Here is an 18,418-nt window from a genome sequence, read left to right as displayed (position 1 = left end):
AAGTGGGCAGCATTATCCAAGATGGTGTCATGCTGCTCAAGAGTTGTTGAATCTGCATTAATTCGGGCAAGTGTAATTTTCCACTTAGTTTATGGTTTGTGCCGTGTAAATTTCTGAAAGGCTCTGAGGTGTCAGGGTACCACTGCAAGGCCCCAGTCTCTATGTTTGATGGCCATAATATTTTTATGGTCGGTCACTGTTAATCCCCCAGGATTTTGAAGGTGGAGGACATTATGGTCATGTCAAGAATGGGCGTTTAGTTGCTCTTTGAAGAATCTTTGAATATTTAAACGTCAGAGGCAAGTAAATTTGTGTCTATCTTTGGTGTAAACTGCAGTTCCCTTCCAACACCTCTAGTGTTGGAAGGAACTGCAGTTTACACCAAAGATAGACACAAATGCTGGAGTAACTCAGCGGGACAGGCAGCATCTCTGGATAGAAGGAATGGGTGACGTTTCGGGTCGAAAAAGGGTCCTTCAGTCTTGAAGAAAGGTCTTGACCCGAAACATCACCCATTCCTTCTATTCAGAGATGCTGCCTGCCCTGCTGAGTTACTCCAGCATTTTGTGTCTAAATTCTAGAGGAGCAAGGTAATCACCGGGCACATTTATAGCATGAGAGCTGCTTGTCACATCAGTCCCTATCTGAACGTTATCTAGGTCTTGCAGTATGCATTTGTAGACTCTCATTTCCTGAGAGGTTGTAAGTAGCATTAAGGCAATGGCAGGTAGATTCTTCATAAACAAGATCCCGGGTGAGGGAATGAACGCTCACTGGGCAGGAATGTAGAGTTGGGGTTATTAACTTGTTAAATGGTGAAGCAGATATCAAGTCACAGTTAAAGCCTGTGGCAATAGAGAAAAAAATTGCCAATCACAACTGCGAAGTAGTTTATTCTTAGAGTTGAAACATGCTGCCTTGCTGAGCATCAGATTGTTGCTCCTGATGGTTGTTTGTGGGGAACCTTCTAATCCGCTTTGGGATTTGTCCAAGAAGAATGGAACAGCAATCTTCCTGCAAGTTTTTTGGGTTACCCTGCAAGCGTAAGGAACTTCACTTGTTTTATTTGTGTATACGTATGTACATATACACACATGCATAAATATAGCCGCACATACATTAATCTACACATGTGTGCATAATATATAAATATATATAGTATATATAAAAATGTAAATATATTTATAATGTAAGTACACAAATATAAGTGTATGCGTATATATATATATATATATATATATATATATATATATATATAGTATAAGAAAATAACCAGATGCTGGTACAAATCGAAGATATTTATTCACAAAATGCTGGAGTAACTCAGCAGGTCAGGCAGCATCTCGGGAGAGAAGGAATGGGTGACGTTTCGGGTCGAGACCCTTCTTCAGACTGGTCACCCATTCCTTCTCTCGCGAGATGCTGCCTGACCTGCTGAGTTACTCCAGCATTTTGAGTATAAACGTCAATAAACTGCAAGTAATATTGAGTCTAAATGCTTTAATTATGCTATTAGTGACAATGAAGTACTAATAGTGAATGGAGAGCAAGTGAGAGAAACCTTTGAGTTGGTGAATTAATGTGCTGACCAGGAACAACGTTCACTTGATGGGCTCTGTGACCTGTTTCTCATATTATTTCATGATTCACCACTTTCAGAATTAGGTTTGCAGTTTGCATCTAGCACCAACCTGTTAACATGTAAACGGTCTTCACAGGAGGTGATAGTGCAGGAATTATTTAGCAGGGAAACCAGTACTGTGTCAATGAGATAGTTAACTTCATTCTCAAAGGCTTGAGTTAAAATGAGGACTGGTTGCATAAAATGCTAATGGGATAGATGCAAGCATCTAAATATAAAGCAACCGTTTTCTTCTAGCAGGGAAATTTACATGAAGCATCATCGAGTTAAAGCTGGGTCAATCATGACTAAAATTAAGAACATATTTTTGATAGAAAATGTTGTGGAATTTTTTCCCCCAAAAGCCTGTGGTCTCTGGGCCAATTGGGACTGAAATTGTTACTTTTACTGTTAACTATGAACGGCAAGGGACATAGCAAAGAGAAAAGGTAAATGGAATTTAACTCTTGTCAGGTTTTCTTTCTCTAGAGTTTTAGAGCTGAGGTAAGACCTGATAGAAGTATATAAAATTATGACAGGCATAGATAGATAGGGTAGACAATCAGAACCTTTTTTCCAGGGTGGAAATGTCAAAGGCTAGGGGGCGTAGCTTTATGGTGAAAGGGGCGAAGTTCAAAGAAGATGTGTTAGGCAATTGTTCTTTTTTTGCACAGAGTGGCAGGTGCCTGGAATGCACTGTCCACTGTGGTGGAGGCAGATATGATGGTGACATTTAAAAGGCTTTTGGATAGGCACATGAATTTGCAGAGAATGGAGAGATATGGAAAACATGCTGGCATACGAAGTTCGTTTAACCTGGCATGGGCATTGTGGGCAAAGAGACTGTTCCTGTTCTATACTGTTCTATGTTCTAAGATATTGATCATCCATGATCTCATTAAATGGCACAACAGCTTGAGTGGTCCAATTTTCCAATCTTACCAATTTTTTTGAACTGTCCAATTTTTAGTGTTGTTGGATTTGTTTTATAGCCTCTGTTCCTGTTCACATTGAGAATATATTCTGATATATCTGTCTCGCATCCAAACTGGATTACTGTACCAATTTACCATGTTGAACCCAGCTTCCAGCACCAGTTGCTGTATGTCTAAATTTGCATTATTTACAAACTTAGACATTGATTTCCTGGTGGCATACTAGGTGAAAAGCTGAAATCCCATTTTCAGTCCCTGAGGATTTGTAAATCCATTTGTCGGCTACATCGTATCAATAATCTTTTATCACCTACCTTTCAAGCATGAATAGAATGTTACCTCTAATTAGCTCCACGATTGCTAATAATCTTTTGTGTAAAACCTCCTCAAATACCCCCTGAGTCCGTGTAAATAAAATCCGTGGGCGCTCCAAGAATCGATACAGTGATACTGATGGCGCTAGAAAGAGTTCAACGGATCTGAGAGATCATTTTTATTACGCTTGTTTGTCATCAGCCCTTACTTAAGCCCCCGAGTCAGCATTGTTTTGTCACTTAGCACTTCTTCACAAAAGCAACCAACGTGTATGGAGTATGCTGCTTTTTCTCCCCATTTTCTTTCAGCAGAACAAAGATGTAACAGAATGTTTCAATCACTTCCTCGTCCAATTATTAAGCAAGTTTTGAAAAAAGATCATGCTTCCAAAATTAGATTGCCTGTTTTGAAATTGGGAAGCAGCTTTCAAATTAAGAATATAATTTCTATAATTTTAAATTCCATCCTCTACAGTCTCTTAAATTTAGATTTGAGTGACTTGGGTTGTTTGTGACATGAAAGTGGCTTGGAGATGCACGCTAGTTAAATGATTGATTTAGTAATTATTGGTGTAGCATGGTGGCACAGCAGTAGAGTTGCTGCCTTACAGCGCCAGAGACCCGGGCTTGATCTTGACTACAGGTGCTGTCTGTGCGGAGTTTGTATGTTCTCCCCGTGACCTGCGTGGGTTTTCTCTAAGAACTCCGGTTTCCTCCCACACTCCAAAGACGTGCATGTTTGTAGGTTAATTGGCTTAGTGTAAATGTAAAATTGTCCCAGGGTGTGTAGGGTAGTGCCACTGTGCGTGGATCGCTGGTAGGTGCGGACTCGGTGGGCCGAAGGGCTTGTTTCTGCAGTACATATCTCTAAACTAATCCAGAGGAGTGGACTAAACTAATCCAGATACCCAACTTCCAATCCCACCATGGCAGTCGTGGAATTTATATACATTAATAACCTCAAATTTGGGGGAGAAAAGCATCATCCGACCTACAAGTGACTCTAGACCTACCTCATCATTGGATGCCCTCAAGTGACCCAGCAAACCCCTCTGGGTGGGCAATATATGCCTGCTATCTCTGTCTATCCTCTGGCCTGGCAAGTAAGGCCCTAATCTCAACTGAATGGTTTAAAAAAGGAAAGTGCATCTTTGACAAAAGATTTTCAAGAATGGAAAACCATCGTCAGTCTAATCTATTGAATAGCAAAATTGAAAACCTTAAACTACACTGTGCTTAGAATGGGATTGCTATCGATGTTGTTTGTCTGACATATTGAAGGTTCAAGATTTGCATCACGAGTCTCTATGAACAGCGAGTCTGTAAATAACGCAGACAACAGAGTGAACAAGTGTAACTTTGTTTCTGCGACTTAACAAGCTTTGAGCTCTTATCTAAGTAAAACCAATTTGAATCTCCCAATTGACGCTGCAATTATCTTGCTTTTATTTGCAGTTTTTTTTAAACATCCCTGTCAGTTGGAAAGTGTCATCTGATGCCAAGTAATTCAGATTTTTAGGACAAATCTCATTATAGCTTTAATAAAATATCATGTCCCACACACACAATGTGACAGCTGCCATCCCCATCCCCATCCCAGATACAATTCAGTTTTGTCAGAACATTTTTCTGTAATTTCCAGAAACATTTCACTTTTATATTCTGGTCCTGGATTGAAATTATAGTTAAGATAATGTTTACGATTGTAGTTTAATTGTAATGTGTCTATAGAGTCCTACAGAAGTGTAGTGGACCTCCAATAGCATTCCGTATTTGTGGGGAGTCCTTGAACCTGATCCTATTTTCACTTAACATCTATTCTGGCTTATTTTCAGTGGACATCCTGGATGATTATCAGAAGTGGGAGCCCCCCTTTCTACATTTCTATTTTAATATTCGAGAAGGGACTGGAACTTTACAGTTTGTGTCATTTGTCCGACTCTGCACATTACAAGCGTTGGGAGGAGGGAGAATGGGAGGACATTATGGCTTGCAAGCAAAGTGAATAGATCTCAGCAATTCTCAAATAGGATTGCTGTTTCACTGTTATCTTTGTGCCTTGTAGGCCAATGGATCAAGGGCTGGTTAACTCTATAGACATTCAAGCATTTTTTAAATCGTATTTGAGTAAATAGTATATTTATATGATACCATTTTATCTGCAATGTATACTCTGCAGTAACTAGATTGTTGCAAGAGTTTATTGCTTGTAATTTTTATTCAGCTGCTCTTGACCTAAGCATTTGGCTAACATTCTGGTGCCACATGGAGATGGTGCAGTTTTGAGAGCGATGCCATTTTTCCAATAAGAGCCCGAGGCATTATCCCCTCTGTGCCGTGGATTTCAAAGACCCAAAGGAAAGCAGAACAGATCTCCCGGCTGCCCTGGCCAATGCTTTTCTTTCAGTCCAAATCACTAAAAGCAAATTATCTGGAGACTATGGTGTATGGGAACTTGAGGTGCTCGAATGAACTATAGGATCTCTGACATTGCAACACTTTATAAATACCTTGTTAGCTGTAAAGAACTTTAGGATGCATTGAAATGGGCATACAAGTTACAACAGAAATACAAGTTTTTCATTTTCTTTCCAAGGTCTCCATATTTCATGTTTTTTAATCTTATGTTTTGGACATAGAGATCCTTCAGTGGTCAGCATTGGATTTAGCATAGAATAACATCCAAACTGCAAGGCAACTGAATCCAACTACATAATTGTTGTGGATTTTCAGTGAGAAATGATAACTATCCTGCCAATGTTGCCCCCTTGTGATAATTCAACACCACGCATTCTTCTTAATATCTTTGCAGGTGGCCTTCCTGGAAGCTTTTTTCCAAAGTACTGTAGAGAAAAAGCAGTTGATCAGAAGCTTTTTGCACACTGTTCAGAAAGCAAGTCCATCTCAAACTATTCACCCTATGCAGGTCAATGATCTTCAGATGATACGAGGAGAATGGACTTGGGGGTCACAAGGCATCTTGTAAAGATAAGCGGGTCCTCAAAGCTTCTAACTATCGCAACTCTCTCTCTCCCACTACCCAACATTACCCAAGGCAGGCCGATCTCTCAGCTCAAATCCAAAAATAGACACTTTCTAGAACAAACCTAGGTGTGTTGTATTCAACTTCAGTTTATTGATTACATTATTTTTGTTGTTTTTGTTCACAAACATTGATTACAGGTTATCTGAGAAAAAAGGGAAGCACAAATGGAGCAGCATTTTTCTCGCATAGATTTTAAAAGAACATTTTGATGCATCTGACCAAGTTTTTATTCTAATTTTAATCCTTCTCTTGATTTTGGCCACAGTGACCACCATCAAAACTAGCAGAGCTCATTATTTCTCAGAAGAGAGGCACAAAATGCTGGAGTAACTCAGTGGGACAGGCAGCATCACTGGAGAGAAGGAATGGATGATGTTTTGGGTCGAGACCCTTCTTCAGACTGAAGAAGGGTCTCGACCAGAAACGTTACCTATTCCTTCTCTCCAGAGATGCTGCCTGTCCCACTGAGTAACTCCAGCAATTTGTGTATATCTTTGGTTTAAACCATCATCTGCAGTTCCTTCCTACACACTTAATTCTTTCTCACTTCTTTTCCTTTGTTTTTTATATAGTTGCCAAGCTGTTTGAATTTAATCATAAGTGTGTTTCCTTATCTGGCACTTGACAAAACTGCTCAAACATTTGACTCTGTTCCACAGCTCCGCCACCACCTCCGCCTGCAATGCGGAACGGGGGCCGCGACGCCGCTCCCCCGCTGCCGCCATATAGGGCGCCTGCGTCTGACCCTTCACATCGAGGCAAGCCGCCGCCACCTCCAATGAGGACCCCTGCACCTCCACCGCCACCTCTGAGAAATGGACACCACCGGGACCCTGTTGGATCATCTTCCAAATCGTTCCTAGGTAACGGACTAAGAATGCAATCCAGCGGTCACAACGGAATGCAACAGCAGATTATTGCCGTCCTTTCCAACCAGGCAGCCTCTCCCAGTTCCTCACTGCATTCCCCCATCAAAGCTGTTGACAGCTTCACTCTTTGTTTCACTTTCCTGTTTTAACCTCTTTTTTCCATCCTATCATTGTCCTCCCCTTCTCCAATTGAAATGGTGGCTTATTAAGCAGTTTCTCCCACTTGTTTATATTTTCAGTTCCCATCCGAAATGTGAAAATTGGCTCAGGGTGAACTTTCCATTTATTTATGACAATATCTTGAAATGTTTTTGAGACAACAATTCCTGGTAATATAACACCACTTCCTTGATCATTTATATACACAGGATATATCTTGTATTGAGAAAAATGCCATTCGCAATGTTACAATTGTTCGGAAAGAGACTGATCGTACAAGGAGAAATATTTGGCATTCTTTTACATGTCAGACGCCATGTTAAAGCCTGTGCTGCCCTTTGTGGATTCATTTTATTTTAATGTCTCTTTAGATGACTTTGAATCAAAATACTGCTTTCATCCGATTGAAGACTTTCCCGCACCGGAGGAGTATCGGTATTTCCAAAAAATATACCCGAGTAAGATTAACAGAGGTGAGTTGCTCCAGTTTGTGTTGCATTAATATGCACTTTAAATGAGTACTAAACACTCCCTCATTGAATGGAAATCTTGAAATAGAACACAAAATTATTAACTGTCAGGCAACATCTGTTGAGAAAAACAGTTAATGTACCAGATCAATCATTGTCAGAATTAGGAAAAAGTATGAAAAAAAAATTAAGCTACGGATAAACAGAAGAGAGGCAGTGAGAACAAAAAGCAAGGACTGTGATAAGATGAATGGGTTCAATGAGTTGAGGAACTTGGGGCCGCGACCAGACATTCTGTTAATGGACTTCATCTTTACTGTTTTTTCTCAAAAATTGTAGATGCCAAAACTAGAAATGTTCTCACAATGTATAGTGCAGGACATTTTGTATTTCATAAAATTACTTTGAGGCTGTAGTGAATTTGGTTCAAATGGATAACGTTGGTTTATCCTCTACACCAGCCTCCTCTATATGCATTTTATTTAACACGATCGGTAAACTCTCTTCCCTTGCCTCTTGTATTTAATGAGCTTTCTTTCGCTTGCATCTTGCGAAGCTAGTGATTGGTGGCTGTAACCTAGCCAAATAAATGATAATGTGTGGTTAATTGGACATATGGCAGAAGCCTGCTTACTGATCCGTGCTTTTTTTTTCTCAGTGGCAATTGATAATATTTTTTGAGAGCTTAAATTGTGAAGTGCTATAATAAAGTGCACCACTCCGATTTATTAGAAATAAAACAGTATGGGAGTGCAGATGCTATTCTGAGCTTGCGCATGAGACCCAGAGTGTGGCTGCCTCCATCATCTCTGTCGCTACCCTACCATCAGGAGGAGGAAAAGTAAATTATGCATCTTATTGTCAAGCTTCAACAAAACTTTATAGCTAACCAACCGTGTGAGGTTTTAAATGCTCTTTAATGTTTGTTCATAAAATGTACAGACCCTTTTTTTTTTGTTTCCTTTTCTTGCAGTTGTTCGTGGGGCACCACCTCTGCCGCCTGTTGCAAGATGATCTGTCACCGTGTGGGTTTGGTTATTTCCTGCGGTTCCTGTTGGAAGACTGTTGCTTTAGCTTCCTTCCTTTCCCTGGTGTACAGCGCAAGATCCTTATCCACTTCACTACATTGAGGCAAAACCTCCAGATCTGCTTAGAGCATGCATTCTAATCTGAGATTTCCGAGGTTCATCCTTGACCGTCACATCTTTCAGCTCCAGCAGTTCTCCTCGCAGTTGGGCTGAGCTAATGGAAAGTTGACTGGAATGAGATGATTATTTTTTAAGTCGATGGGTTACTAGATGTTTACAACTATCAGCAATCCAAGAATGACACGTCCGAGTTACACTACAAATCAAATTGAAACACGTGGAATAAATTGTTTTGGTTTTCGAGGTTAAACAGAATCCTTAACATATATATAATTATACCCTTGGACTTCTGGTAGAATGGTAGAATCATGGAACACTTGGGGAAATATAGACCAGTTGATTAAGACTAAAATTCCCGCACGTTTCTTTGAATTTTTACTTTAATATCTAGCTGGTCCTTGCCTTATACACTATGTCATGCCGTTGGTACCAGATTTATTATTATGTATTTACGCTTCACATACAGGAGCCATAGTAATCATTGTTTATAAACCTTGTAAGTTGTACAAAATCTTGTGCATTAGACACGATGGGGTTAATGGAAAACACTATTTGTCGGATAACTGACTGGCTTGTTTTGGTTGGGTAATCTATCCAGAGCAAATGTTCCATCTGTAGTGGAGAGCAGTAGTGCTCATGTTGTAGGGTGTTGCCCGAGTGAGCCATATGCTGGGCGTGGGGAAGGTGCCGATGTGGGCCCGGGTCATGCTTCTGATTGTGTGCTGGGTACAAGCACTGTGAAATGCACTGCGCATTTTGTTTTTAAAAGTTGTAACTTCTGGCCAAAGCACTTTGAATTTGGTGGGTCGTTTATGTATTTGTAATGTGGCTCTTTCGCGCTGTTCCCGGGAACTCTGTACACTGTTCTCTCCATCGCCTTCATTCCTAGTGCCCCAGTGCCAGCGAGTCTAAATCTCTAATGATAGGAACAATTATTTCCACCATAAACATTCCCTCTCTCAGTCCTGCCACTGCCACCACCACCATCACCCACCCCTCTCTCTCTCTCTCTCTCTCTCTCTCTCTCTCTCTGCGTTCCATGGAAGTGGCATTTGAATTTAAAGGTAAAAACGTCAAGAGGTATTGAGCGATATATGGAACAATCTCTTTGGTGTTCTTTCAAGATTATAGCATATATAAAGGACGGATAGAATATATAAAGCTCTACCACTTAATCAATTGATCATATGTTGATTTATTTTAATTTTAAATATTTTAATCTTTTTTTGAGCCGGTCGATATTGATATGGTATATTATATTCCCACTTGACTGACTGAACTTGACAGCTCCTATTTTACAGAACACTGACAAGATTGCTGTAATAATTCTATGCTGAAATGCACAATGTTTAGCCTTGTGCTTGATCTACAAATGGTGCCCGGTTCATCATTTATCATAGCAGTGGTGACAGGCACACCCCCCTCCAACTAAAATAAAAACCTACAAAAATTCCTGATAAAAAATCACATTTTTTATATTATGACATATGCTTAACATTTTGTTAAATTTGAAATTGTACGTTGCCTAACATTGTTTTTGAAATTGTTAATTGGCGCAACCTAAAAGCAACGCCTTGTATCACAAAATTCATAGAAATAATTGAAAAAATAAAAAGAATCTGCAATGCCAGGTTCATTTGATGAATGTGAAAACACCTATTTTCATAATTGTCGCTGCATATGACAATGATTTCAAGGTCTTTCTCTTGAATAAAACCCCGAGCAATGTATTTCAACATTAGACTGATGTGTGTGCAGCAATACTGAATGAATGTGCAATAAAACAATAATTTGGCTGCCATTTTAAACTAACGTGGAACACATAGAACCAGTGACTCCCTCTGCTGTGCAGTTTTCGTGACGTCATTTATATGTTTGGACTGTGTGTGGATTGAAAGCATCTGCTTCAATGAGCCAGGTATTGTGATTCCTACATGTAATGCCTTTTCAACTTCACAATGGTGAGGTATCATTGGCAGGTAATATGAAAATAAATGTGTGTGTGTAAATAATGCACTAAATATTGTTTCATTGTGCATGGGATGGCTTGTAAGATTTTGACTCGCTGGTTCATGCAGTTGATGTACTCAAATATACTCGTGCTTATCCTCCAACGTAAGCATAACAGCAGGATGATCTTCTGTACTGTACAAATGCATGCAATTTAATCTGATCCTTCATGCCATTTCTGTCTTGGTATCAATGGACACAATGTGTTAGCGTTTGCTTTTGGCTGCAATTTCAAAAGTGTAGTTAAAGTAAAAATGACCATGTTTTTGTCTAGTAATCATATAAAACATTAACTCTAGTGACCATTCCACAGAACAGTCTGGCCCAACACTGTTAATGTTGTTTGTTTCTTGTTTAAAAATCTGCTATCTGTATTCTTAATCACCCAGCACACAACGGTGAAGGGAGACGATGAGTGAGTGTATCGTGCAGTAGTTGACAGATTGACAAACAAGCATGGAGAAGGTTTTGGTAGGTTTTAAAAATGACTTTGTTTTGTGGCAAGTATCACGGGTTATCACAGCAGTTTTGTCAGCGGTCCCTGGTACAAGGCTACCAGACTGGCACCTGGGATTTGTAAGACAGACTTGAAACGTGCAATATTGGCACTGGTGTGTGCATGTACGCTGATGACAATGTTGGTACATGTAATGCCATGCCAGTACCCTGTACATAATATGCCAGCTTCATGGTTGGTGCACCTGGCAGCAGTCGCATTAGTGTGGTGTATGTAATATGCCAGTCCAGTACAGGTCCAGTATTTTTATGACTTTTGTGTTTTTTTTTTCCTTTTGCTCACTTTGCAGTTGCCATGAACATTGTGCCTTACAGAATGCGCTGGCATTCTGTGTTGCTTAGTTTTGCTCTTTTAAATGGGTGCGTGTGCGTGCGCACACACAAAATAAAAGGACAGGAAGACTTTCCATTTCATGAATGTTGCCTGTTTGGAGTCCTGTGAATATTATCATGTATGTGTAATCTGATGCCGCCTGTGGTGGGTTTCTTAACTCCAGTAGCTTTTCCGTCAGACATGGTGGGTACTCTGCAGTCTAATTTTTTTTTTAAACAAAATTAACCTCATTATTATTAAAATTCTGTTTAGCTGGATTAATTTATTGTCTTGATTTGTTTCTTTTTGTGGTAACGTACTAGATTGCCGGTCCCACTCCTATGGTTAATCTGTGCAGGGTATTGAGGTAGTCTCTAACTATGGGTCTGGGGTGTGCTGTAGTTCCCCTGCTATGCAATTCTTGATTATGGAAACAAAACTTTGTAATCACAATTCTTTAAATGGTACAGCAGCCTCTTCTGTGGGATAGAAGCAAAAAAAATGGACTCGAAATATGAAGATTGCAATAACTAGAGCATTGAATTCCCTTGTGTATTGCTGTATCATGCAGGCCAGCTGGACTTGGTTCTCTGTTAATTATTAAGAAAATTGAAATAAAAATAATCACTTTAATTTTCTTATCCGAGTGTTGAAGAGTGATTTATTCTCGACCCACTTTGCTTTTCTGAATTGGATCATTTTCTTTGTGATGCTCAAAATGAGTGTGTCATGCGCGCTTATTTTTGTACACTTTGGAATGAACAGGATTAATCACCGATTAATCAGCAGCCACACCATTCACCAAAAACATAAGGTGGCAGATAAAAGACAGAATCTTTTAACTTTCACACTAACATCCTTGCCAAATCAGACTACTCAAGCTGTGCACATGAAAAGTCTCTCTGAAGTGTCTTCCCATACTTCAATTAAAAAAAAATTTTAAAACATGTTTCCTTTTGAGTTATATTTTCTCTGTGAAATGGGTGGAAACAAACTGGATATCTGCTTCTCATATCTGCTTGAGGGATGTCAAAATATATAGTCTGTTCCAATTTCGTCTAATGGAGAATAGAATTTTGCTATTCAATGGTGCAGAGTGACGGATTAGTGCATTTTGAAATGACACCAGTCTCCATCTATTTGTATTTGTGGTTTCCAAAATGAAAATCTTGTGCTTTGGAAAAAGACGACAATGCTCCACGATGTCACATCGCTTGGAAAATTTCAGCTGTTGCCGCAGCAACAACTGAGCAGTTGACTTGTCTACTCGGTCTTAATTAACAAAAAACGTAATATTTTGAATGGGATTTAAAGGAACTATCAAAATTACTTAGCACACTTTCAAAATAATTAATTGCAATTTCACGAGTGCAAAGACTAATTAAATATTCATCCAAAATAAGAGGTGATACAGTCAAACTGAAGTTGTTTAATTAAATTGTCGCTACACACACAAACATGAGCATACAGATAATAAACAGTTATAAATCTCATTGCAATCAATGTATCAATTATTAGCCTTTGAGTTTTCAATTAATTGAATTTACAAGTAACACGAGCCACTTTATGTAAAATGGGATAATGTTTGAGATTGAAGGAATAATGAAAATGGAGAGAGCTTTATAATTCTATGGGTGGTACAATTGGTAGAACCTGTTGCCTTAGAGCTGGAGACCCAGGTTTAATCCTGACCTTGGGTGCTATCTGTGTGGAGTTTGCACCTTCTCCCTGTGACTGCGTGGGTTTCCTCCGGGTGCTCTGGTTTCCTTGAGTTTGTAGATTAATTGGCCTCTGTAAATTTCCCTAAGTGTGCAGGGAGTGGATGCGACAGTGCGATTACATGGAACAAGTATGAATGGGTGGTCAAAGTTTGGTATGGAAGCTGTGTGCCGAAGGGACTGTTTCCAAACTGTATCAGACTGCAATTGTGAAACCCAGTAGAAATAAATAGCACAATTTACAGCGGCATTTGAATTTGGATCTTAAGATTCAAAATCCAGTCTAGAAACATGTTGGTGTCCTTGTTTGTTGGTTTAAAAATATATATTACTGGAAAGTGGCACTAATGAATAAATAACAGTCTTATAAGAAAATAACTGCAGATGTTGGTACAATAGACAATAGACAATAGGTGCAGGAGTAGGCCATTCAGCCCTTCGGACCAGCACCGCCATTCAATGTGATCATGGCTGATCACTCTCAATCAGTACCCCGTTCCTGCCTTCTCCCCATACCCCCTCACTCCGCTATCCTTAAGAGCTCTATCCAGCTCTCTCTTGAAAGCATCCAACGAACTGGCCTCCACTGCCTTCTGAGGCAGAGAATTCCACACCTTCACCACTCTCTGACTGAAAAAGTTCTTCCTCATCTCCGTTCTAAATGGCCTACCCCTTATTCTTAAACTGTGGCCCCTTGTTCTGGACTCCCCCAACATTGGGAACATGTTTCCTGCCTCTAATGTGTCCAATCCCCTAATTATCTTATGTTTCAATAAGATCCCCCCCCTTCATCCTTCTAAATCGAAGGTATTTATTCACAAAGTGCTGGAGTAACTCAGCAGGCCCCGAGATGCTGCCCGACCTGCTGAGTTACTCCAGCACTTTGTGAATAACAGTCTTGGATCCATTGGGATCACATACCGTGGATTTCAGGGTAAGAGATGGCAGTTCCCTTGAGAATGTTAGTGGATGAACTGTGATTTTTTGGAGTTTAATTTTAGTTTAAGAGATACAGCGCAGAAATGGGCCCTTTGGCCCGCCGAGTCGGTGCTGACCAGCAATCACTGTTCATTAACACTACCCTACGCACATGAGGAGTAATTTTACATTTACACCAAGCCAATTAACCTACTAACCTGTACGTCTTTGGAGTGTGGGAGGAAACCGAAGATCTCGGAGAAAACCTACGCAGGTCACGGGGAGAACTTACAAACTCCGTACAAACAAGCAGGATTGAACGCAGGTCTCTGGCGCTGTTAAACGCAGTAGCTCTACTGCTGCGCCACCGTGCCGCCCTTGGCGTCTGGCAGTTTTAGTGTTAACTATTTTCCAGTGACAGTTAACAAGTTGCCAGATTTATTGAATTCAATTAACAATTTGAGATGGGTTTAAATCTGTGGTTGTTGGTTCAGAACCATTAATCACTGCTACCTCTCATGCATCATTATTTTGGAGTGCTCTTTAGAGTGTGAAGTAACATTATCGATGATATAGCACATTAGATTGGTGGTATAGATAAGGGAAGTTTCACTAATAGCTATCAAATTATAATTGTGTTACACTTGAGTTGAGCATAAATGATTACATGTCCTATTACTCAGCAGTTGGTTCAAAAAATTGTTTGGAAATTATTATTCTTTAAAAATGTCATTGATGCACCAAACTATCATTTTGCTACAGTGCGAATGAAGAGAAAGTCATACAATACATTTATGTTCATTCTCGATAATTCAAAGGAGTTTTCTTTCTCTGGACAAAAAGCTGTAATGGGGCAGAAAAAAAGATCAAGGTAATGGGGGAGAAAAAAAACCACCTGGGATTGTCAGCATCTTTATTTTCCCCATGACATTTAGAAAATATTGTACATGGAGGATACTAAAATGCAGAAAATCTTGTATCCTACTTCCTACCTTACAATAGGGACTTCAGAACTATTTTGCTGACCGCAGTATACTTTGGAGCGTTGTGAAGGTGTTATATAACTTGCTAATAACGGATTATTCAGACTTCAGCAACTATACTTGTCTTTCGACTGACTTGTTTGGAAGAAGTGCTTTGGGGTAGAATGACAGAACTCTGCTCTGAAAGGTGTTATATAATCCACAACTCCCTGTCATAAGACTTTGCCAGTAACATCTTATTCAGACTTCAGCAGCCGCACTTGACTTTCGACTTCCTTGCTTGGAAGAGTTCTTTGGAGTAGAATGACAGAACTCGTCTTCAAAATCATTCCCACGGAACCTCGTATTTCGTTTGGGCAGCTGCTTACAACCCAGCGGTATGAATATTGAATTCTTTAACTTCAGTAATCCTTGCATCCCCTCCCTCCCCCCCCCCCCCATCCTAGTGTTGTACTAGTTTCACTGTCGTCCTGCTGTGTTTCGCTTTATCTGGCATTATCACCTTCCCCCGCAGCCAACAATGGACCATTGTGGGCTCCACCCTTCCATGATCATCGTTGCTTATTGCATATCTTTCATTTGTTCCATGAATCTTCTACATCTCTCGTTTCCCTCTCCTCTGACTCTCAGTCCGAAGATGGGTCTCGACCCAAATTCTCACCTATTCCTTCTCTCCAGAGATACTGCCTGACCTGCTGAGTTACTCCAGCTTTTTGTGTCTATCTTTGGTGTAAATCAGCATCTGCAGTTCCTTCCTGCACACTTCATCTGATCCTTGCCAGTTCAGTGTTTTATTGGACCAGGTGCTGCTGCCTCTTCTGCCTCTTCTTGTCAAGTTTCGCTGTGAGTTTCGCAAGTTTTGATTTGACTAGTGAATGCAGTACGATAAGCTTTAGGTCTTGTGCTTGTGCAAGAGAAAGATATTAAAGATTTATGGGCCCTTTGGTTCCTTGGAGCTATTAATTAAATTGTGATATTTGAGAGATTGTGGAGTTAACATTCACCCTGTCCAATATTAAATAATCAGGATATGGCGATTTAATCTTCTGGTATGCAATAAAGTTCAACATTCATCATCCATCCTTTATTAACAAATTCTGGTCCTTTCACAGATAGGAGTTTGTGCCTTGTATCTACTTTAATTATGCACTGGCTGAAATAATTAGAATTATGAACATCCAAAGGTTACAGATGGCGCCCAACCCAGGCGACTATTTGAGTGCTAACCACAAAAGCAGATCTACAATCACATGTTACAGTCGCTTCACACTCAAATCTCTACCTTTACAGCAACATTTCTTACTTTAACTATGATCTTCTTAAACTCCTCCATCGATGCACTGTAAATAGCTCGATTGTAATCATGCATTGTCTTTCCACTGACTGGATAGCATGCAACAAAAAGCTTTTTACAATACCTCAGTACACGTGACAATAAACTAAACTGGACTTGGAACAAAAACAGAAAAAGCTGGGAAATTCAGCAGGTTGGACAGCATCTGTGGAAGGAAAAACGGTTGCCATTTTGTGTCCAGAATTGAGTTTAGTGATACAGTGCAGAACCAGGACTTTTTGGCCCACCGGTTCTGCGCCGACCAGCGATCCCCGCATATTAACACATTTTTACATTTACCAAGCCAATTAACCTATTAACCTGTATGTCTTTGGAGTACGGGAGGAAACTGAAGATCTCGGAGAAAACCCATGCAGATCACAGGGAGGACCTACAAACTCCATACAGACAACACCCGTAGACGGGATCGAACCCGGGCCTCCGGCGCTGCATTCGTTGTAAGGCAGCAACCCTACCGCTGCACCACCGTGACCGCCCAAATCTTTGACAGAACTGGGAAAGAGACCAAAACAAGTACATTTTCAATGGAGAGAAAGTGGTTCAGGGATGATTAAAACAAAAGAATATCTCTGATAGAGTGAATCCAAATAGGGGTACTTTACGCAAATTGGGTATTCCTTTTGTACTAACCATCCATGTACTTCCTTCTTGGTCTGTATGCATTGATTCAGACTTCTAATTCAGATTTATTTTCTATATGCAATAAGGAACTAGGTGGGCCTGTTCTGTGGTCTATATGCTCATTTAGTGAAAGACGTGGATAGAGTGGATGTGGAGAGGTCATTTTCCATTAGTGGGAGAGTCTAGAACTAGAGGCCTCAGAATTAAAGGACATTCTTTCAGGAAGGAGACGAGGAGAAATTTATTTGGTCAGAGGGTGGTGAATATGTGGATATTCTTTGCTACAGAAGGCTGTGGGGGCCAAGTCTGGATATTTTTAAGGCAGAGATAGATAGATTCTTGATTAGTACCGGTGTCAGAGGTTATGGGGAGAAGGTAAGAGAATGGAGTTAGGAGGGAGAGATAGATCAGCCATGGTTGAATGGCAGAGAAGACTTGATGGGCTGAATGGCCTTATTCTACTATTACTTATGACTTATTTTGAAAGTCACATGAAGCATCTTAAAGGAAAATGACAATAAGCCTAAATTCTGCATGGTTGACATTTTTTGTCAATACTGGGTGTTGTTAAAGAAAAGTAATTAAACAATTTCTACAAATAGACCAATTAAAAAAAATAAAAAAATAATTGCAAACTCAGGGCCTGAGACAGATCTTTTCTTCAGTAGATCCTGGATTTATTAGTAGAAAATACTGGGATACCTGTTCATCCTTGGTGGATTGTCCTAACCATATGTGTAGGAAGGCGGCACGGTAGCGCAGCGGTAGAGTTGCTGCTTTACAGCGAATGCAGCGCCGGAGACACAGGTTCGATCCTGACTACGGGTGCTGCACTGTAAGGAGTTTGTACGTTCTCCCCGTGACCTGCGTGGGTTTTCTCCGAGATCTTCGGTTTCCTCCCACACTCCAAAGACGTACAGGTATGTAGGTTAATTGGCTGGGTAAATGTGAAAAATTGTCCCTAGTGGGTGTAGGATAGTGTTAATGTACGGGGATCACTGGGCGGCACGGACTTGGAGGGCCGAAAAGGCCTGTTTCCGGCTGTAGATATATGATATGATATGATATGATATGAATTGCAAATGCTGGTTTACACCGAAGACAGACACAGAATGCTGGAGTAAGAGTCTGAAGAAGGGTCTCGACCCGAAACGTCACCCATTCCTTCTCTCCTGAGATGCTACCTGACCCGCTGAGCTACTCCAGCATTTTGTGTCTACCTTCGATTTATACCAGCATCTGCAGTTTTTTTCCTACAGTCAAATCATACCGTACATGAGTACAATAGGTAGTGCAAAAAGAAAAATAACCAGATTGCAGAATGTGGTGTCACAGCTACAGAGAAAGTGCAGATAAAAAAAAGTGCAATGCCATAACATGGTAGGTTCAGAGACCAAGATGATGTCCTTAGCTAATGAGAGGT

General features: G+C 40.2%; 1 protein-coding gene across 4 annotated transcripts in view; it reads left to right on the top strand.

The window, feature by feature from the left end:
* Positions 1–12,034, top strand: part of wipf2b (WAS/WASL interacting protein family, member 2b) — a 51,762-nt gene extending 39,728 nt beyond the window's left edge. For all 4 annotated transcript variants that reach the window (XM_078424342.1, XM_078424343.1, XM_078424341.1 and 1 more), the window contains 3 exons: positions 6,576–6,779; positions 7,316–7,417; positions 8,388–12,034. In XM_078424342.1, the coding sequence (XP_078280468.1) occupies positions 6,576–6,779; positions 7,316–7,417; positions 8,388–8,428 (347 nt within the window). In that variant the 3' untranslated portion in view covers positions 8,429–12,034. The remainder of the gene's footprint in view (positions 1–6,575; positions 6,780–7,315; positions 7,418–8,387) is intronic.
* Positions 12,035–18,418: the final 6,384 nt, after the last annotated feature.

This window comes from Rhinoraja longicauda, chromosome 29 (genome assembly GCF_053455715.1).
Source record: "Rhinoraja longicauda isolate Sanriku21f chromosome 29, sRhiLon1.1, whole genome shotgun sequence".
Taxonomy (NCBI): Eukaryota; Metazoa; Chordata; class Chondrichthyes; order Rajiformes; family Arhynchobatidae; genus Rhinoraja; species Rhinoraja longicauda.
The sequence above is the reverse complement of the archived record's forward strand: the minus strand, read 5'-3'. Positions and strand labels throughout refer to the sequence as shown.